The sequence below is a fragment of the Lethenteron reissneri genome, chromosome 8, assembly GCF_015708825.2.
Source record: "Lethenteron reissneri isolate LAM-NWPU_2019-01 chromosome 8, ASM1570882v1, whole genome shotgun sequence".
Taxonomy (NCBI): Eukaryota; Metazoa; Chordata; class Hyperoartia; order Petromyzontiformes; family Petromyzontidae; genus Lethenteron; species Lethenteron reissneri.
The window spans coordinates 8,076,224-8,103,398 of NC_083786.1; the positions used below are offsets into that span (position 1 = coordinate 8,076,224).

Genomic DNA, 27,175 nt, shown 5'->3' on the forward strand with positions numbered 1-27,175 from the left:
AGAGATCCATAGAGTTATACAGAGATCCATGGAGTGACACAGAGATCCATAGAGTTATACAGAGATCCATAGAGTTATAAGAGATACATAGAGTTATACAGATATCAAAAGAGTTATACACAGATCCATAGAGTCACAAATAGATCCATAGAGTTATACAGAGATCCATGGAGTGACACAGAGATCAATAGAGTTATACAGAGATACATAGAGTCACAAATAGATCCATAGAGTTATACAGAGATCCATATGGCTATACAGAGATCCATAGAGTCACAAATAGATCCATAGAGTTATACAGAGATCCATAGAGTTGCATAGAGACTCATCGACTACAGCTCAATGGCGGCAGTTACACGACATTGCCGGGAGGAATCCAGAATAACAAAAACAGCAAAGAGGGACACGGTCATTTATAGTCATGAACCAAGTTTATTTGGGGGATCTTCAAGAATAATAACGGAGCGGCGGCCAAGGAATGGAACGCGTTCCCCCCTCCGCCCCCACCCCGAGGAGATGGAGCGATAAAATCAGTTCACGTGCAGGGTGCAGGGTGCTGGGTGGATGTGTTGCCTCGCGAGAGGCTGGCGAGAGCAACTTGGGTAGGCCTCGATCCAGCAGTGGATTGACCCTGGCTAATGATGATGAATTTACAATCAGATGGGGTCGGAGCACAGCGCTCTAACCACTGCACCACCGCTCCAAAGATAAAGATCCTCTGTATAGCCTTACCAAACTGTTCAGGCAAGTGCTGCTAGCGAGCATCTACTACGGAGGTCGGCACACGAGGGGGAGGGTGGCCTTCACCACGCCCGGCCGCCTTTGTCTCCCAAGTGGCGATATTTTACACACCTGCACTAGATACTCATTTTTGGCTGAGTCGACCTAGGGGAGGCCCAGGACCCGTTCAAATAATCGTCATCGGTGTTGGTGGCCGTGAGAGGGAATCGAACTCGGGTAGTCGTGTTGGTAGAGCAGCGAGGTAACCGCTACACATGTGTGTGTACACACGTTTATGTACACACGCATACACACACGTGTGTATGATTCCCTACTACGTGGGCCGAGAGTTGCTTTGATTGAGTTAGGGTGATGCATGGCAGGGGTCACGCAAGTTTGACCTCTGCGGGCGAGGCGATCTTTGAGACATTTTTTTAAAGGTCACCCGTCGTGATGTGAACATAGGTCAACCTCCAGTCACCTGCTTTGGTCGGGAAAATAACAATATTAATATTACTTAAACTACATTGATTTACATATTGCAATCATCATCATCATCAGCAGCATCATCTACAGCCATCGCCAGGGCCATCCATTAGCGCGGTGCCGAGGGCGGTACAAATCCCAATGTGTGGACTCACCTGACGCCTTCAACCCAAACACGAAATACTACATCCGACACCGTGACGTCGAAGCGCCCCCCCCCCACCCCCCAAAGCTCGGGGCCCGGGGCGGTCGCCCCAGATTCACCGTGTACCCCAGGGACGGCTCTGGCCCATGGTCAATCCATCCCGAGCCGCCGTCACGGCTCACGTTTCATTTATCATATTATTTTACCGGGTAAAGGCCCATTGAACTACGCGGCTCTTTTTCAGAAGAGACCTGGCAATCGCGAATGATGGCTCAACGAAGTGGTGGCTTGTTATCAAAGGCGTGGAAATGTACAGCAGCCAAAAATCCTCTTGAACGCGTGACGTTGATTCTTAATGTGGAGGGAAAAACCGGAGGACCCGGAGAAAAATTCCACGCGACCGCGGGGAGAGAGAGAGAGACACCGCAAACCCCAAATATACAGCAGCAGGCGTCTGGGTCGGGATCGAACCCACGACCTCCTGCATACCAGGCGAGGGAGTTAACATCTCACCATCATTGCGATGCCACCGATCTACGACCTGATTCCATTGCTCCATCTCCCGGTGGTGGAGCTCTACAAACGCGTTCCATTCCTTGGCTGCACACACTCCGTTATTCATCTTGACCATCGCCCGCATACATACGGGCCCACGTCCATAAATGAATAGCTTACGAAACACATTTGAACACACGCAGTATATATGCAGACTGTATCATCTCTTGGACGTTGCACGAGGCTGAGTATGTGTGCTCCGGTGTGAAATTATACAGCGATGCGCATGGGCCGATGATTTGTAGCAGAATTATATTTTAACTTACAAAAATTTGTGTTAAATTACATTTCTCCATCCCATTGCAAGTGTTCCTATTTTGTCGGTACAAGATGCGATACAGTCCGGATTTTTCTCCCTAGCGGTGTTTTATACCGGCACGTACCACTACTCTTTAACTACCGCTTCCCGAGGGAAACGGGAGAGAGACGGATGATGCAGGGAGTCGGGAGAGACGCACGAGAGGATATCGACGGAAGAGAGAGACAAAAATGATGGATAGACGATGACGATGAGAGAGAATGGCGGAGAGAGAGAAATGCATTGATGGATGGTGATGATGATGAGAGTGAGATGAGAGCTGGTAGAGACACGGAATAGATGGGAGAGAATCGTCGAGTGTGGGAGGCGCGTGGAGGAAGACAAAGACGGAGGAGAGAGAGCGAAGGAGCCATCGCGCGAGAGAGATGAGAGGAGAGCTGTGAAAGTGAGGGAGAGAAAGAGAGAGAGAGGGAGATACAGTAATTCTCAGGCGGTGAAAACTGGACATCGCTATAGACGCATAGGGAGGAGGGAGGGGGTGGTGGTGGTGATGACGATGGGGGGAGCGGTGGCGCAGTGGTTCGCGCGCTGCGCTACGAACCCGGCCACCCGACTTCGATTCCCGCTCACGGCCAACACCAGCACCAGTGACGATTGTCTGAACCGGTCCAGACCCTCCCCTAGGTCGACTCAGCCTCAAATTAGTACCTGGTGCGGTGTGTAAAAACATCGCCACTGGGGAGACAAAAACGGCCGGGCGTGGTGCTGGCCACCCACCCCCTCGTGTGCCGTGCCGGCCTTCATAGGAGCTGCTCGCTAACAGCACTTGCCCCAACAGTCCGTTAAGGCTACACGGGGGATCTTTGTCTTTTTTTGTACGATGTTGGTGGTGGTGGTCAAGGCGGCGGCGGTTAAGGGAGGTAGGGGGTGAGAGGGAAGGGGGTGGATGAGATGGGGGGGGGGGGATGGCTGGGTGAGTGGTGGATGGGATGGGTGGTGGGGAGGGGGGGCACCTTGCGGTTGGGTGGGGGGTATTATGGGGGGGGGGGGTGGAGAGGATGGGGGGGGGGTCCGTTCCCTCTCGCGACCAATGGCCTCGTGGTGCCCGTCTCGCATAAAACGCGCCGGGCAGGGCGGGGGCTGACGCAACGACCTTGAGTCCTCGAGCGCTCAGCACACGGACCGACCCCGCCTCTGTCACCTGCCTCACTCTCTCTCTCACTCTCTCTCTCTCGCACTCTCCACGCCGGAGGAGCTGCTGCGCCCTCGACTTCCTCCATCTCGTGAGAAATCGCCCAGGTGAGCGCGGATGATTAGACGCGTTCCGTGCATTCGGCGCGTCTTATCCGCGCTTGCGCAAACAGGTGCGCGCGTGCGTGTGTGTAGGTGTGCCTGTGTGTATAGGTGTGCGTGTGTGTAGGTGTGCGTGTGCGTGCGTGTGTGTAGGTGTGCGTGTGTGTAGGTGTGCGTGTGTGTAGGTGTGCGTGTGCGTGCGTGTGTGTAGGTGTGCGTGTGTGTAGATGTGCGTGTGTGTGTAGGTGCGCGCGCGTGTCTAGGTGTGCGTGTGTGTAGATGTGCGTGTGTGTGTAGGTGCGCGCGCGTGTCTAGGTGTGCGTGTGTGTAGATGTGCGTGTGTGTGTAGGTGCGCGCGCGTGTCTAGGTGTGCGTGTGTGTAGGTGTGCATGTGTGTAGGTGTGCGTGTGTGTAGGTGTGCGTATCGGTATCCGCGTGTGTGTAGGGGTGTGCGTGTGTACGTGTGTATAAGTATGTCTGTGCGTGTAGGTGGGGAGCGGTCGTGCCGTCGTTAGCGCACTGCGCTACGAACGCGGAAAACGGAGATTGGATTCCCTAGGTCAACTCAGCCTGAAATGAGTACTTGGTGCGGTGTGTAAAAACATCAGCACAAGGGAGACAAAGGCGGCCGGGGGTGGTGCTGGCCACCCACCCCCTCGAGTGCCCCCAAAATGTTATAGGGGACAGTAGGAGGGGGATGAATTGGGCGTGGGTGGTGTGTCGCTATGTGTGTAGGTGTGTGTGTGTCGATGCGCGTGCCTGCGTGAGTACGTGGGAGCGGTGGCGCAGTGGTTAGCGCGCTGTTCCACCACCAACATGGCGACGTCATGGACCGATTCCTGACCACCACGGCCAACATCAGTGGCGAGCGATATCCGAACCGGTTTTGGCCGTCGGCTAGGTCAACCCAGCCCTAAATTAGTAGCGCGTTGCTGTGCGCAATCAATCACCAGCACTGGGGAGACACAGGCGGCATGGCTTAATGATGACTGCATCGTGCAGTGTGCCGGCATTGTACGTATCACGTTGAACTTCTGTCGCACCGTACGTAGCCAACCGTGCTAATCGGAGGTGCGTTAATAGGTGCTCGCGAACAGCGCTTGTCCCAACAGTCTGTTGAGGCCATACGGGGGATCTTTGTGTCCATGTAGCGTGCGTCGTGTGTGTTGGTGTATGTGTAATGGATGTGCACGTGTGTGTTGCCTTTGTCGATGTTTTCGCATTTCCGTAATGAAGGTGCCTGCGTTAGATGTGATACAAATAAAAACAAATGTATAATTACAAACACGCACCTACGCATTTACATAGCGCAATATTATGATCATCATCTGAGCACACATTGCATGTTATAAAAACTAAATTGCCGTTTAACCGCATAACAAGTAACAACATAAAACGCCCGTAAAACATTAAAAAAAATCGCCATCGCATAAACCTGACGCGCAATTTCATTAAAGCTCAACAATGGTGCCACTCCACAACAGAGGTTTTTTTTGTTTGTTAGATCGCGTAAATATAAATGTGTCGTTAAAATCGCCACCACCACCCGACACAGCCAATTCGTAAGGGTTTTGTCACGTGAACCAAAGAGGCCAATTCGTTACTAGTTCAGCCTCAAATGAGTACCTGGTGCGGTGTGTAAAACATCGCCACTGGGGAGACAAAGACGGTCGGGCGTGGTGCTGGCCACCCACCCCCTCGTGTACCGTTCCGGTCTTCATACGTGCTTGCTAACAGCACTTGCCCGTACAGTCTGTTAAGGCTATACGGGGCATCTTTGTCTTTTTGTGAGCTCGGATACATGGAGGAGGAGACCTCCTGGGTAGTTTGGCACACCATTAGGCTGACCCCCAGTCCATGCTTCACGTAATTGAGGGATGATGATGATGATGATGATATTTTGGCAATGTGAATACAGGAATTCCAGAGTACGGAACATCTGTATCTGATAGAGAATTGGCTATGCGTGGTGCGGCATGAAGCAACGCACGTTAAGTATCATTACAGATGACGAGAAATGCATTTTCTCGCGATGTGAATGTGCATGGGTTCGCAACATTTTGTGGTCTTTCAACCTCCGCGTTCGATTGTTGGGATGCGTGGGTTGCAGGAATTCCAAAGTCGCCCTCACTGTCAGTTGACGGTACAGTGACCTTAGGTTATGCGCCATAGACTGTCTCTATATAGACTGTCTCTATAGAGACTGTCTCTATAGACTGTCTATGTGTTTGCCTATATGCTGTCGTGCATACGTGCCGTGCGAAAATTAGGTTTCAAATTTGGATTTCGACAAGATTTTTAAACACTAATTCCCTACATTACTTCGTTGTGTTCACCGCTGAGAGTACATTCGTTACTAGGCGTAACAAGACAAAGGTACAATATTATATTTTACGTTTTTAGACCATGGGGTGGGGGGTGGTCAGTGTTGTTAGCGAGCATCTATTAAGGCCAACGTTGCACACGAGGCAGTGGTGTGGTCTGAAACGCGTCCAGCCGCCTTTGTCTCTCCGGCGGTGACGTTGACGCACCGCGCCAGACGCTCCTTGTTAAATGAAGGCTGAGTCGACCGAGTGGACATGAGAACAAAGACCGCCAGGACAGATTTAGACATCACTCGCCGCTGACGTTACAGCCGTGGCCGGGAATCGAACTCAGGTGGGTCGGTCGGTCGGTCGGCTCACAGCTCAGCGCGCCGACCACTGCGCCACCGCTCCACTCCAGTATCAAAAGGTCCCATTTCGTAGCTGCTCACCCCGAGCTATAAATGTTCTGATCGTGGCATTGTCTTTGTGCTGGTCGCCTTTTGGCGTTCTCTGCTCTGACGCTACTGAGACATGGCCCCAAAGAAGGCTCCTGTCTCTGGCGTAGGCCAATCAGCTTCAACGGCAATGCATACAAATGATCAGAGCATGTTTGTTTGCACGTTTACCACAAGTACCTTGTGGTAACTGCGAACTTAATTCCTTGCAAAAGGTTTCTATTTGGTGTTTGAACATCTTAACACCTCCTGTTTTATTATTGCCAGCAAGGGTGTAACCCTATTGTTATTTTTTCATACTTTGATACTGGCTAAAAGGTTCCATGTTGTTTTTGTTGTTGTGACTTTCTGAACCCGTGATCCTACTGGACATCTGTGAAACAAACGAGCTTCATAGCTCATCGGATTCCTCCTCCTCCCGACGAAATAAAGGCGCCAATGCGCCTTGACAATGCTTACCGACTGCGGCACAAAATGGAAAAATAAAAGCGAAAAATGGGTGTGGGTTAGTTGACGGCTGTTAGCAATGGGGGGTTAGGGGGGTTGAAGGAGGAATGTATGGAGCGTGATAGTGGATGAGGCTGGTCGAAGGGGGGGGGGGGTAAGAGTGAAGGTGGATGGTACGGTACGAAGTGAGTGCACGGAGTGATAGGGTCAACCGGTTGTTCGGCTGAGCGTAAATACCAATAGATTCAGGTAGCAGGGGCAGTGGTCTGACAGACCACGTGACCCCGCAAGCGTTGCCGTAAACCACGTGACACTCAGTTGCTGCTACCGGTGTGCGCACGTATTGACTGATCAGGCTCCTAACGATGACCTCGTCCTAGCGAATCGATTCATTGCGATGATTTAGTGCCGCGATTCGATTTTATTTGATTGCAGTGCATTGTCAATGCCTCCTCCGGTTTCTGCGGGAACTCGTGACGTGCAACGAATCCGATTAAAAATAGAATCGACGAATCTATATTGGGCATAATCGATTTTTTTTATCGATGCATCGTTACTATTATGAATAAAAAAAAATAGGATGATTTTTTTAAACAACTGTAAACATTCTTTTCATTGGCTACATACACACAAAGGGAAGGGGAGTTAAGTCAAGGATGTAATGGAGGGAGAAAGAGAAAACGAAAGTGAGAGGGAAGGAAGGCGAGAGAGGGGAAGGGGGAATGGCGGGGCGAAGATGTCGGGGATGATGAAGAGGGTGGTGGTGGTGGTGATGATGAGAGGGGAGGAGGGGAGAGATTGGAAACTATAGAAGGAATGAGCGATCAGAAGAAGTGAAATAAACTAAGCTAAAAGTAGAATGTTTCACTTTTTTTACCAGGTAAGGCCCACTGAGCTATACAGCTCTTTTCAGAAGCGACCTGGCCACAAATGATAGCTCAAAGAAATGGCTTATCATCGTGTGGACATTCACAGTAGCCAAATACTCTAAACGCGTGACGTTGATTCTAAATGTGGGGGGGGGGGATGGGGGACTGAAGGATCCGGAGAAAAATCCACGCGACCACGGGGAGAGAGACACAGCAAATTCAAAATATACAGCAGGCGTCAGGGTCGGGATCGAACCCACGACCTCCTGTATACCAGGCGAGGTAGTTAACATCTCCTAGCCACCGTGGCGGCGTCCTGAACGCAGGAGAAGCAGCGTCTGTTTTCACAGTGGGCGGGGAGAGGGGAAGGACTCGGGAGAGTGGTGGCCACGCCCAGAAGTCACGTGATTTACTGGAGGGTTTGGCGCTGGTATAGATATATAGATTATTCATTGATTTGTTCTGATAACCAACAAAAATGACAAAGATATATTGTATTCACCTTATAGAATTTTGCGGCTGTTTGCGAGCACCTATTTAGGTCGGCACGGCACACGAGGTGATGGTGTGTGTGGCTGGACCTCACACCCGCCTTTATCTCACCAGGCACACGACACGTTTAAGGCGAGGTCAACTTCGGGGGAGGCTCAGGACCGGTTCAGATAGTCGTCACTGGTATCGGTGGCTGTGAGCGGGAATCGAACTCAGGTCGCCGCGTTCGTAGCGCAGTGCGCTGACCACTTCGCTCACAGCTCCCCACAAGCCTTTAAGCAAGACGCTACTGCTGACGATAATAATACAATAATAATGACACTGTTGCTGCGACTGCTGATGATAATCAAAAAGACTACACTGCTGCTGCTGATGATATCGCTGCTGCTGCTGATGATGATATCGCTGCTGCTGCTGCTGATAACGATATTGCTGCTGTTGATGATATTGCTGCCCTTGCTGCTGCTGATATTGCTGCTGCTGATATTGCTGCTGCTGATGATGATATTGCTACTGTTGCTGCTGCTGATATTGCTGCTGATGATGATAGTGCTGCTCTTGCTGATGTTGTTGCTGCTGCTGAGGATATTGCTGCTGTTGATGATATTGCTGCTCTTGCTGCTGATATTGCTGCTGCTGTTGCTGCTGATGTTGTTGCTGCTGCTGAGGATATTGCTGCTGTTGCTCTTGCTGATGTTGTTGCTGCTGCTGAGGATATTGCTGCTGTTGATGATGTTGCTGCCCTTGCGGCTGCTGATATTGCTGCTGCTGTTGCTGCTGATGTTGTTGCTGCTGCTGCTGCTGCTGAGGATATTGCTGCTGCTGATGTTGCTGCTGCTGCTGATGATATTGCTGCTGTTGCTCTTGCTGATGTTGTTGCTGCTGCTGCTGATCGCCACACTGTATCACGCATCGTCGTCGTAGTGATAAGTCCCTCGGGGCTATCGAACGGCAGCAGCCGCGATCGCCGATCGCCGAGTCCAGCGGTCGGAGCGAGACACGCGAGAGAGAGAGTGGGGGGGGGGGTCCATCACGCGGCAGAGGTCGCAACCGGGTACCTGATACCCGTACCCTACCCGATACCCGGCTACCCGTACCCGGCCAGGTACGAGTACCAGTTTGCGACCCTGGTGCGGCCGGGTACGGGTACGGGTAGGCCGTGAGTCACTGGTGAGTAACCGTTTGTCACTCATTTCGGGTAGGGTACGGGCACGGGTAGGGAACGGGTACCCATTTGCGACCCTGGTGCGGCCGGGTACGGGTACGGGTAAGGAATCAAAACCCGTTTGCGACCTCTGTCACGCGGTCATTTCACGACCGCTCTTTGGCGCGTATCGCTCCGACAGAGCCCAGGGGGCAGAGGTCTCGACAGCGGTCACCCACTAAGGGCAGGGAACGCCACTGGCGTCCGGAATAGAGGCCCGCCCCTGGTCTATCGCATCGATCGCATCAAATACATCCACCACTCACGACCACAACTCATATAGCCCCACGGCCAATGCTGCTGTCATCTGTACCGACCGCTGCCAATCAATCACTAACTCACAGCACAACCACCAACCCCTAATCGTGGCTCTTATCATCTCGACTACCCACCACTACCGATATCTCCTTGTAGCCTTAGGGGCCGTCCATAAATGATGTCACGCACCTGGGGGGGGGGGGGGGGGGGGGTCAGACATTTGTGACGATGTGTGACGAGGTGGGTGGGGGGGTTGAGAAATGTGACGTCACGTAAAATGCGCAACTTTAAATAAATATATATTTTTATAACAACACTCATTGTTATAAGAACACTCCTACAACATCAGAGTGCAGCGCCACATTAAATACGCACTACAATGACAATAGTTTAAAGCGATTTGAAGCAAGTTTTATTTTCAAAATGGAAATATGGTTTTTGGGGGGGGGAGCAGAGCAGAGCTTTGTGACGTCATATTTGAGGGGGGGGTCTGACTTTTTGTGACGCCGTGTGACGAGGGGGGGGGGGGTCAAAAATCGTCCAAAATCGCGTGACGTCATTTATGGGCGGTCCCTTCGCACCACCGAAGACAAAAATATTTCGCCCACCCACCCAACCGTGTAGCCTCAACAGACTGTAGGGGCAAGCGCTGTTAGCGAGCAGCAACCTACGAAGGCCGGCACGGCACACGAGCGGAGAGGAGGGGGGGGGGCGGATGGGGGGGGGGGTGATTGACCATACTTCACCATTCTGGCCAGTGTGCAGTTGATGGACGGGGGTATCATCTAGGACCGGTTCAGATAGACATATATAACTCAATCGCCCGCTGATGTTATCCTTGGCCCGGAATCAAACGCCGGGCGTCGTACGGAATAACAGCCGCCGCAGTGCTCTAATCACTGCGCCACCGCTCCCTCCACCTCCCCTCCGCCGCCCCCCCCCCCCCCCCGTATATACATACACGTATATACAAAGACAAAGATCCCCCATATAGCCTAAACATACTGTCGGGGCAAGTGCTGTTAGCGAGCACCTATGAAGGCCGGAACGGCACAGGAGGGGGTGGGTGGCCAGCCCCACGCCCGACCGCCTTTGTCTCCCCAGTGGCGATGTTTACACACCGCACCAGCTACTCATTTGAGGCTGAGTCAAACTAACACGTATATGCATACACGCACGCCGTCGTATACGTGACGTCTCGGCCTCCCACCACTCTCCTCTCCCATAAGACCCCCCACCCTACCCCCCCCACCCTACCCCCCCACTCTACCCCCCCACCCTACCTCCCCCCGCCTCTCCTGCCCCCCCCTCCCCGCCCTCGCCCTACCCGTGTTTCCTGCTGTTCGCGGATTCCATTCTCTCCACTCCGCCTTCGACTCCGCCGGGTAAACGAGCTCACGTCCAACTCACCCATCATCCATCCTCTCGCTCGCTCGCTCACCCACGTTCATCAATGCTTCGCGTGGGAGGAGGGGAGGGGGGGATTAACGATGGTGATGGTGATCATGATGGTGCCGGGTGATGATGGTGCTGAACCCTGTGTGTGTGTGTGACGGAGTAGCGGTTACGGTCCGATGGGATACGGGGTGGCTGGGTGGGCAGGGTGGGGTTGGTGACGGCGAGGGGGATGGGTGGGTCGGGGAAAAGAACATTGGCTGACCTCCCCCCTCCTCCATAAACCCCAACCCCTATGCGCGCTATGGAATGTGGAGCTTGGAGCACAAGCGAGCTAGGGATTTCAAACGGTCGGATATCCGTATGGAAATTCTCGTGCGGTGCTGTGCTCGCCGATGCTGCTGATGATGCAACTGATGATGCTGCTGATGCTGCTGCTGATCCTGCTGATGCTGCTGCTGTTGATCCTGCTGATACTGCTGCTGATGATGCTGCTGCTGATGCTGCTGCTGCTGATCCTGCTGCTGCTGATGCTGCTGCTACTGATCCTGCTGCTGCTGATCCTGCTGCTGCTGATCCTGCTGCTGCTGATGCTGATGGTTGTGTCGGTTGTCTGTGGTGATTGCGCCGAAGATTCTGAGAGTCCGTCTGCTAATTGCATCTCTCGTCTCATCCGTCCAATTCAGTTCAGCTCGTCACGTGTGCGTCTTCCTTCTATTCATATCTACGTTTCGTTCAATACGCCGGTCAGAACTGTCTATCAAATCCAGTCCTTCATTCATTCGCGCGGTTCATGCGTCCATACGTAATTCATTCATTGAAACAGGCGTCTGTATATTCAATGATTCATTCATTTAGGCTGCTCTCTGTATATAACCATTCGTTCACGCACCCGTCATCCGTCTATCCAATATACTCACCTATTACATCACTCAACTGTTCGTTCTATCTATCTATCCGTTAGTTAATCCATTCATTGGGCCAGTCTTCTGTAACGCCTGTCCTAAACGCATAATCTGGCTATTAATCAATCCATGCATTGGTCGCTCAGGCTGTAGCCATCCATCTGCCCTCTCATCCATTCAGGGTGTGAATTTGCCACGTGGCCATTGAGCCATCCAGCCATCCCCTCTGCCTCTCCATTCAGACAGCCATCCAATCTGCCGTCTGCAAAGCCATCTCTGGGTATTCTATACGTAATCTAATCTGTCTACACAGCAGTCCATCTAAAGATTGATCTACGTAGCCAAGATCGCTTTCTAGCCAGCTATCCAATCAGCCGTCTGCCAAGCCATCTCTGAGCATTCTATATGTACTCACATCATCGATCTGTCTACACAGCAGTCCGTCTATATGTTGATCTATATAGCAGCTATAGCTTTCTAGCCAACTATCCAATCAGCCGTCTGCCAAGCCATCTGAGTATTCTATACGTACACCCATCGATCTGCCTACACAGCAGTCCATCTATAGATTGATCGATGTAGCCACTATATCTTTACAGACAACCAGCCATCTGTCCATCGATTGTTGTATCCATCCATTTACCCATCCCTCCATCTATAGATTTATTGATCCATCCAGCAAGTCGATCATCCAACGTATGGAGCGGTGACGTGGCACAGAGGTTCGAATCCGGAAGGGCGCCCTGGTTAATAACGCGGGTGGATTAACCATAGCCTAGCACTCGCCGTCTGCTGCTTCACTGACAGTGGACGTTAAAGATCCCGTGACGCCATAAGAAACGAGTAGGCTAATCGTTGCGTGCCGGTGTCACGGTCGGAATGGGGTGCCACGGGGGCGAGGAGATGTTAACCACCTCGCCTGGTATACGGGAGGTCGTGGGTTCGCCCCCGACTATTGACGCCTGTTGCTGGATATTTGGAGTTTGCGGTGTCTCTCTCTCTTCCCGTGGTCGAGTGGATTTTTCTCTCCGCACTTAGAATCAGCTTCGGAGTTTGTGGCTGCTTTACATTTCCACACGATGATGATACGTCGCTTCGTTGAGCTATCATTTGTGATGTTCAGATCGCTTCAGAAAAAAAAATCTCTTTAGCCCAGTGGGGCCTTATCTTTTAAAATAAAATAAAAATCGTTTACTGTAGTTCTAAGTTTTAATAGCGCAAATTTAATAGCGAATATAATAGCGCATGAATAGATTTAATGGCACAGATGTGAATGGCGCAGATTCGCATGGAGGCAAACATCGCGCCCCCTTACTGTCAGACGAGGGCTCAACTTGCAGGTCGAGTCACGTTGTTCCGCACAGGGACAGCTGCCACTGGGAATGGGGGGGGGGGGCTTTGAACGTTTGAGATGCGATGCGATGTAAGGCGCTTTGATTTGCTGACACTTTTAAGTAAATGCCAAACATGTTTTTATAAATTACCATTATGGTTATATTCTTACGTTTGAGATGAGATGCGATAGAAGGTGCTTTGATATGCTGACACTTTGAAGTAAATGCCAAATATGCTTTTTAAAAATAAATTATCATAATTGTTATATTCTTACGTTTGAGATGAGATGCGATGGAAGGCGCTTTGAGTTGCTGACACTTTTAAGTAAATGCCAAAGATTATTTTAGAAATATATTATAAATATTGTTATATTCTTACGTTTGAGATGAGATGCAATAGAAGGCGCTTTGATTTGCTGACACTTTTAAGTAAATGACAAAGATGTTTTTGAAAAATGTATCATCGTTTATTATATTCCACTGGACATCTGTAAAAAAAAGAGCTTCATCGCTCATCGGATTCCTCCGGTATAAATATTCTGAATCTGATGGAACGCGATGGGTATTTGCGCTGTGTACAACGCGTGCACTGTGAGTGTCAGCACGACAGATGCGCCCCTCGAGTCTCGCCTCGAGATGCCCTCCCCTGTAGAGGACAAAGAAACAAGTCAACGCGTTTGTCGATAGCACCGCGTGTGTGTGTCTGTGCGTGCCCTTAAATAGGACACATATAATAGGCGACGTTTCGGGAAATGGCCCTTCTCCATAGCACGTACAAATAATAAAATCCCCAGGGAGAGGCAACAAAAATAAAAATAACGATGAGAAATGTGTTTTTGATAGAATTCGATCTGAAACAAAATAACCCCCCCCCCACCAACGCACAATTCAATATCTCAATAGTCGCCATGCAACGTGGGTGAATACGAACTGTGGTGGCCCTTTAATAAATGACGTCACAGAGTAGCAGCAACAACAACCACAACAACCGCCGCCATTCGCCACTTGGTGGCGGTGACGTCAGCACGGCGCTTTTCGTGCCAGGCTAGGTGCACGTTGAGGCCGCGTGACGTGTCGAACGCCCGCTGGCATGAGGTCACGAAGCCAAGGCAAAGATCTCCCGTGTAGCCTTTAACAGGCTGTAGGGGCAAGTGCTGTTAGCGAGCAGCACCTATGAAGGCCGGCACGGCACACGAAAGGGGTGGGTGACCAGCACCGCGCCCCACCGCCTTTGTCTCCCCAGTGGCGATGTTCACACATCGCACCAGGTACTAGTTTGAGGCCGCTTCAGACAATCGTCACCGGTGTTGGCCGCGAGCGGGAATCGAACTCGGCTCGCCGGGTTCGTAGTGCAGAGCGCGGTAACGGCTTGGACGTTACCGGACCACCCCCTCTCACCTGTGCTAGAGGTAGACGTCGTTGCATCTTCTCTGTCCCAGTGTTTCCCGGCGTATTGGAAGAGGGGTGCAAATACCCACGCTTTGAATGTCCATGTCGGCTCGCCAATCAATATGACCTTGACCCCCCCCCCGTGGCATATCGAGCTGCGGTTGGGTCAACGCAGGCCGTGCTGGATGGTCATTGAGTTTCAAAACCTCTTGAACTGATTAACAAGATGTGGGAGGGGGGGGGGGGTGTTGGGGGCCCGGAGAGGGGGGTGGAGAGGGGAGGGGGTGGGGGAGACACGTGTACATCGTAAACCGCACGCAACACACAAACCGATGTTGCAAGGTCAGAGGTTTTTCTTGTTGTCGTTTTCCCCACAAAGCGATTTTTCTTCTGTATTCCAGTAACACGCCGGATTTATGGTTGCCGCGCTTAATTATTAACACCGCTACCTGCTTTAAAACGAAAATTTTTTTAATTGTATTTTTGATTTTACCAGGTTAAGGCCAACATCTACGTAGCTCCATTTTCAGCAAGCGACCTGACCGTCACAAATGATAGCTCAACGAAGTGGCTTATCATCATCATCACCATGTGGAAATTTCACATCAGCTGCCAAATACTCCAAACGCCGTGATGTTCATTCTAAATGTGGAGGGAAAAACCGGAGGACCTGGAAGAAAAATCCAAGTAACCATTGGGGGGAGAGATACACCGCAAACTCCAAATATACAGCAGACGTCAGGGTCGGGAACCCACGACCTCTTGTATACCAGGCGAGGTAGTTAACATCTCCTAGCCACCGTGGCGCCTACCATTTATACCAAGTGGGAAAAAAATAGAAAACACCCGAACAAAACCCACGCCTTGCACACGGGGGAGAGCAACACTCTTATCCCCGTACAGATGGAAACAGATGGGAGATTAATCCACTCGCTGTACTGCCTTGTACAGCAAGAGGGCTAGGCACTGCCGCATAAATATCTCACTTTTTTCACTGCACCGACTCCGATGAATTGGTCACGAGTCGGGCGTTAGTGTTCGTACACGTGGCTGTGCCTGTGTGCGTGTGTTCTTTGTACATAGGCCGACGCGTTAAGCATCGCCACTCGGGAGACAAAGGCGGCCGGGCGTGGTGCTGGCCACCCACCCCCTCATGTGCCGTGCCGGCCTTCATAACAGTTCTTGCCCCAACAGTATGTTAAGACTATAGGGGGGGGGGGATCTTTGTCTTGGTACATAGGATGATGTGTTCCTTCCCACCCTTCGTCTGCCTGTCTCGCCGACATCAGTCCGTCCATCTATCCGTTTGTCAAATCTGTCCGTCCGTCCATGCGTCTGACGTCCGTCCGTCATATCCGCTCGCCCGTCTGTCCGTTCGTCTGTCTGACGTCCCTCCATCCGTCCATGCGCCCACCTGTCCATCCGTCCGTCCGTTCATTCGTCTGTGGGTCTGACTCCATCCGTCCGTCCGTCTGACGTCCGTGCGCGTGCCCGTGCGTGTGCGCCGTCAGGAGGAGCCACCATGCCGTTCAGCAACACCCACAACGCGTTCAAGCTGCGCTACTCGTCCGAGGCCGAGTTCCCGGACTTGAGCCAGCACAACAACCACATGGCCAAGGTGCTCTCGCCCGAGATGTACGCGGCCCTGCGCGAGAGGCACACCCCCAGTGGCTTCACCCTGGACGACGTCATCCAGACCGGGGTGGACAACCCGGGTGAGTCGCTCCGAGCGTTTGTCACCGCGGCAGCGGCGGTCGTGAATGGTGATTCATAATAATAGTTGTCATTGTAATGATCATGACGACGACGATGACCCTTGCGTACGAACGATGGGAGTGAGAGGAGATCAGGAGCTCTATAAAAAACTAAACTATTTTACCAGGTAAATGTCCCACTGAGCTGCGTAGCTCTTTTTCGGAAGCTACCTGGCTATTGCAAATGACAGCTCAACGAAGTTGCCCATCATGTAATGTGGACATGTATAGCAGCCACGCACTTTCAACGCGTGACGTTTATTCTAAACGTGGAGGGGAAAAAATGGAGGGATCCGGAGAAAAATCCACGCGACCACGGGGGGAGAGAGAGAGAGACGCAAACTCCAAATATACAGCAGGGGTCAGGGTTGGGATCGGACCCATGACCTCTTGCATACCAGGCGAGGTAGTTAACATCTCACCACCGTGATGATGATGAGAGAGAGAGAGACACGTAAACTCCAAATATACAGCAGGTGTCAGGGTCGCGATCGGACCCACGACCTCCTGCACAGCGGGCGAGGTAGTTAACATCTCACAACGCCTCCTACTCCAACACCCTCGTGTGGCACTGTGCCGGCCTTAAACAGCCGCCGCCACCGCCGCTGCTGCTGCTGCTCATGCTCACAGCACTTGCCACCCCTCCCCCCCTCACACCACCACAGGCCATCCGTTCATCATGACGGTGGGCTGCGTGGCGGGAGACGAGGAGTCCTACGAGGTCTTTAAGGAGCTCTTTGACCCCATCATCCAGGACCGGCACAACGGCTACCTCCCAACGGACAAGCACAAGACCGACATCGACGCAGACCACCTGAAGGTGCGCGCCACGCCGCTCGCGGGGTGCTGGCCCGTCTGTCCGTCCGTCTGTCCGTCCGTCTGTCTGTCTGTCCGTCTGTCCGTCCGTCTGTCCGTCCATCTGTCTGCTGGTCCGACTCTTTGTTCGTCTGGCTATCAGTCCGTCTATCCGTCTGTCTGTCGGTCCAACTGTCTGTCCACCTGTTTTCTGGTCCGTCTACCTGTCAGTCCGTCCGTCTGTCTGTCTGTCTGTCCATCTGTCTGCTGGACCGACTGTCCGTCTGCCTGTCAGTCCGTCCGTTTGTATGTCCATCTGTCCGTCTGTGTACTGGATCTACTGTCTTTACATCTGTCTGTGTGTCTGTCTGTCCATCTGTCCTTCCTTCTGTCCATCTGTCCGCATATCCTCGGTGGTCAAAGCCTTACAAGGGTTAAAGTCACTCGTGTGTTACGTAGAATTAATTCACCGGGTAAAGACGCTGCGTCCGTGTGTCCGCACCCGGCCGCGGTGTGCGTCGAACGTCATCACCGGGGGAGACAAAGGCGCCTCCCAACAGCCCTTAGCCCCGGCGGTCTGTTCGAGGCTACGCGGGGGACCTTTGTCTCTGCTGTGCGTGCAGGGGGGGGACGACCTGGACCCGGACTACGTGCTGAGTAGCCGCGTGCGCACCGGGCGCAGCATCCGGGGATTCTGCCTCCCCCCTCACTGCAGCCGCGGGGAGCGCCGAGCCATCGAGACCCTCTCCATCGAGGGTGAGAGTCGGGGGGGGGGGGCTGGGGTTGGGGGGGGGCAGGGAGGGGGGCACAGCTCATCGTCATCATCACTGTCGTCATCACCGTCATCATCATCGTCATCATCGTCGTCATCATCGTCATCATCATCGTCATCACCATCATCATCGTCATCACCATCATCATCGTCACCATCATCATCATCGTCATCACCGTCATCATCATGGTCGTCACCATCGTCATCACCATCATCGTCATCACCGTCGTCATCATCATCGTCACCGTCATCATCATCGTCATCACCGTCATCATCATCGTCGTCACCATCGTCATCACCGTTTTCATCATCGTCGTCACCACCATCATCGTCATCGCCCATCAAGGGTGAGTGGGGGTGAAAATCTCATCGTCATCATCATCGTCCATTGAGAGTGGGAGGTGGTGAGACGCAGCGTCTAATTTAGGCCAGGTGGTCCGTCCAGCTCAATGACCCGGACAATATTATCCATACCCGGCACACCACATCCATTGTACATCTCTCTACGGCTGTGGCTAATGTGGTCACGTGCCAGACACTTCTGTTAATCCCGCAAAGAAAAAAACAAATTAGTGACACCACTAAGCCCCGTCTCCTCCCCCAATTCCCCCTACCTCCTCCCTCCTCCCCTCTCCCTCCTCCCCTCCTACTTCCCACCAGCCCTGAGCCAGCTGGATGGGGATCTGCAGGGGAAGTACTACGCGCTCAAGAGCATGACTGACGCCGAGCAGCAGCAGCTGATCGACGACCACTTCCTGTTCGACAAGCCCGTCTCCCCGCTGCTGCTCGCGTCCGGCATGGGCCGCGATTGGCCCGACGGCCGCGGGATCTGGTACGTGGGGTTGGTGGTGGCAGTTGGTGGCGAGCATCAGCTGGCCGCCCCGGTTAATACCGCGGCGGTCGTGGTAATTGACCGTGATGATCTGAATTGTATGTTTCACTCAAGGCGCTCGATGACGCAGTCTTTACAAAACGGTGGCAGGGAACGGAATGATGGAGTTGGCAGGGGGGTGCGAGTGCTTGCAAGGTTTCGAGGAACGAGTGACAGCAGCGATATAGAGGGATACTTGGGGGTCACGAAAGGGCTATAGGGGAGGGACGGGAAGGAGTGGAGGGGGCGAGGGGATGGAAGAGGATGGGCATGGGTGATGGTAGACGAGAGGTGAGGCTTTGAGAGAGGAACGGGAGGAGGTTAATGAAGGGGACTTCTTCATGTGCAGAGGCAGTGTTGAGTCTATGGTGCAGTGTTGAGTCTATGGTGCAGTGTTGAGTCTATGGTGCAGTGTTGAGTCTATGGGCAGTGTTGAGTCTATGGTGCAGTGTTGAGTCTATGGTGCAGTGTTGAGTCTACGGGCAGTGTTGAGTATATGGTGCAGTGTTAAGTCTATGGTGCAGTGTTGAGTCTATGGTGCAGTGTTGAGTCTATGGTGCAGTGTTGAGTCTATGGTGCAGTGTTGAGTTTATCGGCAGAAGGATAGACAACAGGATTGGGCACAGGGAGAAGGAGGGACAGAGAGGGAGACGAGAGAGGCGAGATGAAGTGGGGCAAGGCTATGGAGAGATTTGAAGACGCGCTTCACGTGGTGATGACGAGGAGGATGGCGATGCCACCACGACTCCTACGCGCCCATCTGCTTCTCTCTCGGTGGACGTCACTGGCAGCTACCGTGTGCCGGCACAGTCAGTCCGGTTCACCATCGGAAAATTTTACAAATTTCCGCTGCGTGACTCAAATCGCGAAACTTAAGCCGAACTCTCCACTCCCCCCTCCACCTCATCCTCTTACTCCTCCTGATACTCCTCCTTCTCCTCCTTCATCACCTCCTCCCAGAGGTCGCAAACGGGTTTTGATTCCTTACCCGTACCCAGCTGGGTACGGGTAGCCGGGTATCGGGTAGGGTACGGGTATCGGGTACCCGGTTGCGACCTCTGCCTCCTCCTCCTCGTTCATCACCTTAATTCCTCCATCTCACATTCTCCTCCCACCTCCTCCGTCTCCCTCCCTCCCCACCACATCCTCCTCCTCCCTCTTCCTCCTCTATCTCACGATCGCCTCCTCTACTCTCACCCTCTTCCTCCCCTCTCCTCCCCGTGGTGCTGGTGGTGGTGGTGCTGGTGCTGGTGGTGGTGATGCTGGTGGTGCTGGTGGTGGTGCTGGTGGTGGTGGTGATGGTGGTGGTGCTGGTGGTGGTGGTACTGGTGGTGGTGATGCTGGTGGTAGTGGTGGTGATGCTGGTGGTGTTGGTGGTGGTGCTGGTGGTGGTGCTGGTGGTGGTGATGCTGGTGGTGGTGGTACTGGTGGTGGTGATGCTGGTGGTAGTGGTGGTGATGCTGGTGGTGGTGATGCTGGTGGTGCTGGTGGTGGTGCTGGTGGTGGTGGTGATGGTGGTGGTGCTGGTGGTGATGCTGGTGCTGGTGGTGATGCTGGTGGTGGTGTTGGTGGTGGTGATGCTGGTGGTGCTGGTGGTGGTGATGCTGGTGGTGGTGGTACTGGTGGTGGTGATGCTGGTGGTAGTGGTGGTGATGCTGGTGGTGGTGATGCTGGTGGTGCTGGTGGTGGTGCTGGTGGTGGTGGTGATGGTGGTGGTGCTGGTGGTGATGCTGGTGCTGGTGGTGATGCTGGTGGTGGTGTTGGTGGTGGTGCTGGTGGTGGTGCTGGTGGTGGTGATGCTGGTGGTGGTGGTACTGGTGGTGGTGATGCTGGTGGTAGTGGTGGTGATGCTGGTGGTGGTGATGCTGGTGGTGCTGGTGGTGGTGCTGGTGGTGGTGGTGATGGTGGTGGTGCTGGTGGTGATGCTGGTGCTGGTGGTGATGCTGGTGGTGGTGTTGGTGGTGGTGCTGGTGGTGGTGCTGGTGGTGGTGATGCTGGTGGTGGTGGTACTGGTGGTGGTGATGCTGGTGGTAGTGGTGGTGATGCTGGTGGTGGTGATGCTGGTGGTGCTGGTGGTGGTGCTGGTGGTGGTGGTGATGGTGGTGGTGCTGGTGGTGATGCTGGTGCTGGTGGTGATGCTGGTGGTGGTGTTGGTGGTGGTGCTGGTGGTGGTGCTGGTGGTGGTGATGCTGGTGGTGGTGGTACTGGTGGTGGTGATGCTGGTGGTAGTGGTGGTGATGCTGGTGGTGGTGATGCTGGTGGTGCTGGTGGTGGTGCTGGTGGTGGTGGTGATGGTGGTGGTGCTGGTGGTGATGCTGGTGCTGGTGGTGATGCTGGTGGTGGTGTTGGTGGTGGTGATGCTGGTGGTGCTGGTGGTGGTGATGCTGGTGGTGGTGGTACTGGTGGTGGTGATGCTGGTGGTAGTGGTGGTGATGCTGGTGGTGGTGATGCTGGTGGTGCTGGTGGTGGTGCTGGTGGTGGTGGTGATGGTGGTGGTGCTGGTGGTGATGCTGGTGCTGGTGGTGATGCTGGTGGTGGTGTTGGTGGTGGTGATGCTGGTGGTGCTGGTGGTGGTGATGCTGGTGGTGGTGGTACTGGTGGTGGTGATGCTGGTGGTAGTGGTGGTGATGCTGGTGGTGGTGATGCTGGTGGTGCTGGTGGTGGTGCTGGTGGTGGTGGTGATGGTGGTGGTGCTGGTGGTGATGCTGGTGCTGGTGGTGATGCTGGTGGTGGTGTTGGTGGTGGTGCTGGTGGTGGTGCTGGTGGTGGTGATGCTGGTGGTGGTGGTACTGGTGGTGGTGATGCTGGTGGTAGTGGTGGTGATGCTGGTGGTGGTGATGCTGGTGGTGCTGGTGGTGGTGCTGGTGGTGGTGGTGATGGTGGTGGTGCTGGTGGTGATGCTGGTGCTGGTGGTGATGCTGGTGGTGGTGTTGGTGGTGGTGCTGGTGGTGGTGCTGGTGGTGGTGATGCTGGTGGTGGTGGTACTGGTGGTGGTGATGCTGGTGGTAGTGGTGGTGATGCTGGTGGTGGTGATGCTGGTGGTGCTGGTGGTGGTGCTGGTGGTGGTGGTGATGGTGGTGGTGCTGGTGGTGATGCTGGTGCTGGTGGTGATGCTGGTGGTGGTGTTGGTGGTGGTGATGCTGGTGGTGCTGGTGGTGGTGATGCTGGTGGTGGTGGTACTGGTGGTGGTGATGCTGGTGGTAGTGGTGGTGATGCTGGTGGTGGTGATGCTGGTGGTGCTGGTGGTGGTGCTGGTGGTGGTGGTGATGGTGGTGGTGCTGGTGGTGATGCTGGTGCTGGTGGTGATGCTGGTGGTGGTGTTGGTGGTGGTGATGCTGGTGGTGCTGGTGGTGGTGATGCTGGTGGTGGTGGTACTGGTGGTGGTGATGCTGGTGGTAGTGGTGGTGATGCTGGTGGTGCTGGTGGTGGTGATGCTGGTGGTGGTGATGCTGGTGGTGCTGGTGGTGGTGCTGGTGGTGGTGGTGATGGTGGTGGTGCTGGTGGTGATGCTGGTGCTGGTGGTGATGCTGGTGGTGGTGTTGGTGGTGGTGCTGGTGGTGGTGCTGGTGGTGGTGATGCTGGTGGTGGTGGTACTGGTGGTGGTGATGCTGGTGGTAGTGGTGGTGATGCTGGTGGTGCTGGTGGTGGTGATGCTGGTGGTGCTGATGGTGGTGGTACTGCTCGTGGTGGTGCTGGTGATACTTGTGGTGGTGCTGGTGGTGGTGGTGATGGTGGTGATGCTGCTGGTGGTGTGGGGAGTGGTGATGGTCGCGGTTAGCGCGCTGCGGATTATCTGAACCGGTCCTGGACCTCCCCTAAGTCGACTCAGCCTCGAATGAGTACCTGGTGCGCTGTGTAGTAAACATCGCCACTGGGGAGACAAGCGCGGCTGGGCGTGGTGTTGGCCACCCACCCCCTCGTGTGCCGTGCCAGCCTTTATAGGTGCTCGCTAACAGCACTTGCCCCCACAGTATGTTAAGGCTACACGGGGGATCTTTGTCTTTGATGCTGGTGGTGCTGGTGGACAGGCACAACGACACCAAGAAGTTCCTCGTGTGGGTGAACGAGGAGGATCACCTCCGCGTCATCTCCATGGAGAAGGGCGGCGACATGAAGTCCGTCTTCCAGCGCTTCTGCACCGGCCTCACCAAGGTGAGCAGCGGCCTCCCCCCTCCACCTCCACCCCTCGCCTCCATCCCCTTCTGCTTTCCCCTCCCTCCTCCACCTAGTCCCCCTCCTCCAATCATCCCACATCCTTCCCTCCTCCTGGTCCTCCTACACCTCGATTTAACCGTCGGTCTCCGCCACGTCTTGCCCCCCTCCCCCTATGTCCCCACCCCCTCCCTCCCCCTGTCGCCCCCCCACCCCCCACACCCCCACCCACCCCGCCCCCTTCCTCCTCGCCCCACCCACCCACCCACCTCATTGGCCCCGGCGGCAGATCGAGGATATCTTCAAGCAGAAGGGCCACCCGTTCATGTGGAACGAGCACCTGGGCTACGTGCTCACGTGTCCCTCCAACCTGGGCACGGGGCTGCGTGCCGGCGTGCACATCAAGCTGCCCCACCTCAGCAAGCATGCCGGCTTCGGGGACACGCTCAAGCGCCTGCGCCTGCAGAAGCGCGGCACGGGTACGCGCGCGCGTGTGTGTGTTAGTGACCGCGCGGGAGAGAGAGAGACACCGCAAACTCCAAATATATAGCAGGCGTCAGGGTCACGATCGAACCCACGACCTCCTGCATACCAGGCGAGTGAGTTAACATCTCCTAGCCATCGTGATGATGATGAGAGAGAGAAACACCGCAAACTTCAAATATACAGCAGGCATCAGGGTCGGGATCGAACCCACGACCTCCTGCATTCCAGGCGAGGGAGTTAACATTTCCTAGCCATCATGATGATGATGAGAGAGAGAGAGACACCGCAAAATCCCAATATATAGCAGGCGTCAGGGTCAGGATCAAACCCACGACTTTCTGCATTCCAGGCGAGTGAGTTAACATCTCCTAGCTATCGTGATGATAATGAGAGAGAGAAACACCGCAAACTTCAAATATACAGCAGGCATCAGGGTCGGGATCGAACCTACGACCTCCTGCATTCCAGGCGAGGTAGTCAACATCTCCTAACCACCGTGATGATGATGAAAGAGAGAGAGACACCGCAAGTTCCAAATATATAGCAGGCGTCAAGGTCAGGATCGAACCCACGACCTCCTGCATACCAGGCGAGGTAGTCAACATCTCCTAGCCACCGTGATGATGATGAGAGAGAGAGAGAGAGACACCGCAAACTCCAAATATATAGCAGGCGTCAGGGTCACGATCGAACCCACGACCTCCTGTATACCAGGCGAGTGAGTTAACATCTCCTAATCATCGTGATGATGATGATGATGATAGAGAGAAACACCGCAAACTTCAAATATACAGCAGGCGTCAGGGTCGGGATCGAACCCACGACCTCCTGCATACCAGGCGAGGGAGTTAACATCTTGCCCCCCTCTCTGGCAGGCGGCGTGGACACGGCGGCCGTCGGCGGCGTCTTCGACATCTCCAACGCCGACCGCATCGGCTTCTCCGAGGTGGAGCTCGTCCAGATGGTGGTGGACGGCGTGAAGCTGCTCGTCGAGATGGAGAAGCGCCTCGAGAAGGGCGGCAGCATCGACGACCTCGTGCCGGCGCCCAAGTGAGAGGAGCCCGGTGCCCTCTTCGGTGATGGTGGGGGGGCGGGAGGAGCGGTGGTGGAAGATAAGCCGCTCGCCTGCTCGCTTGCCCGCTCGCCCGCTCGCCCGCTCGCTCGCTCGCCCGCTCGCCCGCTCGCTAGCCCGCTCGCTCGCGTGTCCACTGCTCGCCACAATACTTTGCCTGTCCGTCCAGCTGCCTGCTCACCGAAACGCTCACCTGTCAATATACTGAACCGATCAAATTGTCCGTCCGGCGAACTGCTTACCGAAACACTCACCTGTCTATATACTGAACCGATCAAACTGTCCGTCCGGCAAACCGCTCACCGAAACACTCACCTGTCTATATACTGAACCGATCAAATTGTCCGTCCGGCGAACTGCTCACCGAAACACTCACCTGGCCGTCCAGCCCTCTCTGTTCATCGATTCGCTCAGCAGTTCGTCCGTTCGCTTGGCTTGCGTGCTATAAGCTCCCTGATTCAGCCGTCTACCCACACACCTGGGAATCCAGATACCAACCAGTTCACCTGCGCGCCCACCCACGTACCCACGCAGCTGAAAGTCAGTATACCCATAAACCTACTTACACAGCCACCTACCCAGCCACGTGCCTACCTGCACAGCCACCTGTACACCCGCTTCCCTACCTGCCCAGCTACCAATCTGCCGAGCCACTTACTCGCATACCCCAACCACCGCAACCTTACCCCACCTATCCAGCGCAACCGCCTACCGAAGTGTACCCCACGTACCCATCCACTCAACCACCTCCCCACTCAGCTACCTTTATCATTACTCTGCGTTGGTAGCTCACGTGACGCCATCCCGCCTCACCCCCCTAGCCCCCCCCCCCGCCCCCACCACATCGAGTGATGTCTAATGATGTAGCCCCCCCCCCCTCGTGTTACAACGCGCGTGGTGTGATTTATTTTTTATGATTATTATTGTGATTAATTGTTAAACAGTAGTATATTTTTTGGGGGTTGCAATTTAGTGGTGATGATGATGACTCCGATTATGAAGGTTGACATAGGTCGTGATTAGGGCATTGTGGTGATGATGATGGTGATGATGAAGGTGATGATGATGGTAATTATGATGATGATGGCACCCGATGAACGTTAACTCTCATCGCGAGAGGCAATGATGATCGTAATGATGACTTCATACATTGTGATGATGATGATGGTGGTGATGATGTTGATGCGGTTAACGATGCTTTCTTAAAGAGGTTAGAAGCATTTCAGATGGCGGTACCACACTCGTTCTCTTCCACCTAAACCCCACACGGACACACACACACGCACGAGTGATCAAATGCTGCTAAAATGAACACAAGAACGTTGTACGCCACGCGTATTACACACACACAGTGAGAGATGCGTCACCACACGTACACACACAGGTACACAATATATTCCTAATGACATCACCATTAGCCTAGGGAAATAGATGAGGTCAGCGTTGGTCTGTATCGGGTCCCGCGTGACGCTACTCCCCTCTACCCTTGCCTCTCTTCCTCTCTGTCTCTCTCTCTCTCTTACAACTAAATTAACAAACACACAGAGACAGGGCCGTCCATATGGTTGGGCAACTCATCCAGTGTGACACCCCCCCCCCCCCACAACGCCTTCAAAATAAATCGAAAGTATTACATCTGACACCGTGATGTCGAAGCGCGGGCGCCCCCCCCCCCCCACTCCACTCCTCCCACCAAAGCGCGGGGCCCGGGGCGGTCGCCCGTGATTAGCCGTGCACTCGAGAGAGGGACGGCTCTGCCCAGAGGCTGAGAGGCCACTAAACTCACGCACCCCCCCCCCGGTCCTCCTTGATTGAAGAGGGACCACGGGACCACCCAACCACCCCCCTCTGTCACACTCCCCAAACCGCGCTCTTACCAGTGGACCTTGTTTTCTATGGAAGTCGCTCGAAACTGCGATCGATAGAAAACAAAATAAAAGCGGATGAGACGCGAAGTGTTTATGGCGCTGTGACTTCCTCTGTGCGCGTGTGGAGTGTGTGGAGTGTGTTGAGTGTGCGTGCGTGGTGAGTGATGGTGGCTTGCGTGTGTGGGCAATGATTGTGACCGTGTGTGTGTGGAGAATGTGTGATGAGTGTGAGTGGTGAGTGATTGTGACTGTGTGTGTGTGTGGAGAGTGTGTGATGAGTGTGAGTGGTGAGTGATTGTGACTGTGTGTGTGTGTGGAGAGTGTGTGATGAGTGTGTGTGGTGAGTGATTGTGACTGTGTGTGTGTGTGGAGAGTGTGTGATGAGTGTGAGTGGTGAGTGATTGTGACTGTGTGTGTGTGTGGAGAGTGTGTGATGAGTGTGTGTGGTGAGTGATTGTGACTGTGTGTGTGTGTGGAGAGTGTGTAATGAGTGTGCGTGGTGAGTGATTGTGACTGTGTGTGTGTGGAGAATGTGTGATGAGTGTGTGTGGTGAGTGATTGTGGCTGTGTGTGTGTGGAGAATGTGTGATGAGCGTGAGTGGTGAGTGATTGTGACTGTGTGTGTGTGGATAGTATGTAATGAGTGTGAGTGGTGAGTGATGGTATGAGTGGAGCGGTTAACGCCCTGCGCTACAAACCTGGCGTACCGAGTTCGATTCCCGCTCACGGCCAACACCAGTGACGATTATCTGAACCGGACCTGGGCCTCCCCAAGGTCGACTCAGCCCCAAATGAGTACCTGGTACGGTGTGTAAATATTGCAACCAGGGAGACAAAGGCGGTCGTGTGTGGTGCTGGCCACCCACCCCCTCGTGAGCCGTGCCGGCTTTGCA

At 53.9% G+C, this 27,175-nt stretch overlaps 1 protein-coding gene across 3 annotated transcripts; it reads left to right on the forward strand.

The window, feature by feature from the left end:
- The first annotated feature begins 3,288 nt into the window (after nt 1-3,288).
- On the forward strand, nt 3,289-26,369 carry LOC133362721 (creatine kinase B-type-like). 3 transcript variants are annotated; one of them, XM_061581654.1, is made up of 8 exons: nt 3,289-3,464; nt 16,024-16,227; nt 16,932-17,086; nt 17,685-17,817; nt 18,494-18,665; nt 22,733-22,856; nt 23,146-23,335; nt 24,218-26,369. In XM_061581654.1, the coding sequence occupies exons 2-8, from the start codon at nt 16,035-16,037 to the stop codon at nt 24,394-24,396; spliced, it is 1,146 nt and encodes a 381-aa protein (XP_061437638.1). In that variant the 5' UTR covers nt 3,289-3,464; nt 16,024-16,034; the 3' UTR covers nt 24,397-26,369. The 3 variants fall into 3 exon arrangements, with proteins under 3 accessions (XP_061437638.1, XP_061437634.1, XP_061437645.1); XM_061581650.1 differs by lacking the exon at nt 3,289-3,464 and adding an exon at nt 3,508-3,529; XM_061581661.1 differs by lacking the exon at nt 3,289-3,464 and adding an exon at nt 10,808-10,874.
- The last annotated feature ends 806 nt before the right edge of the window (nt 26,370-27,175 follow it).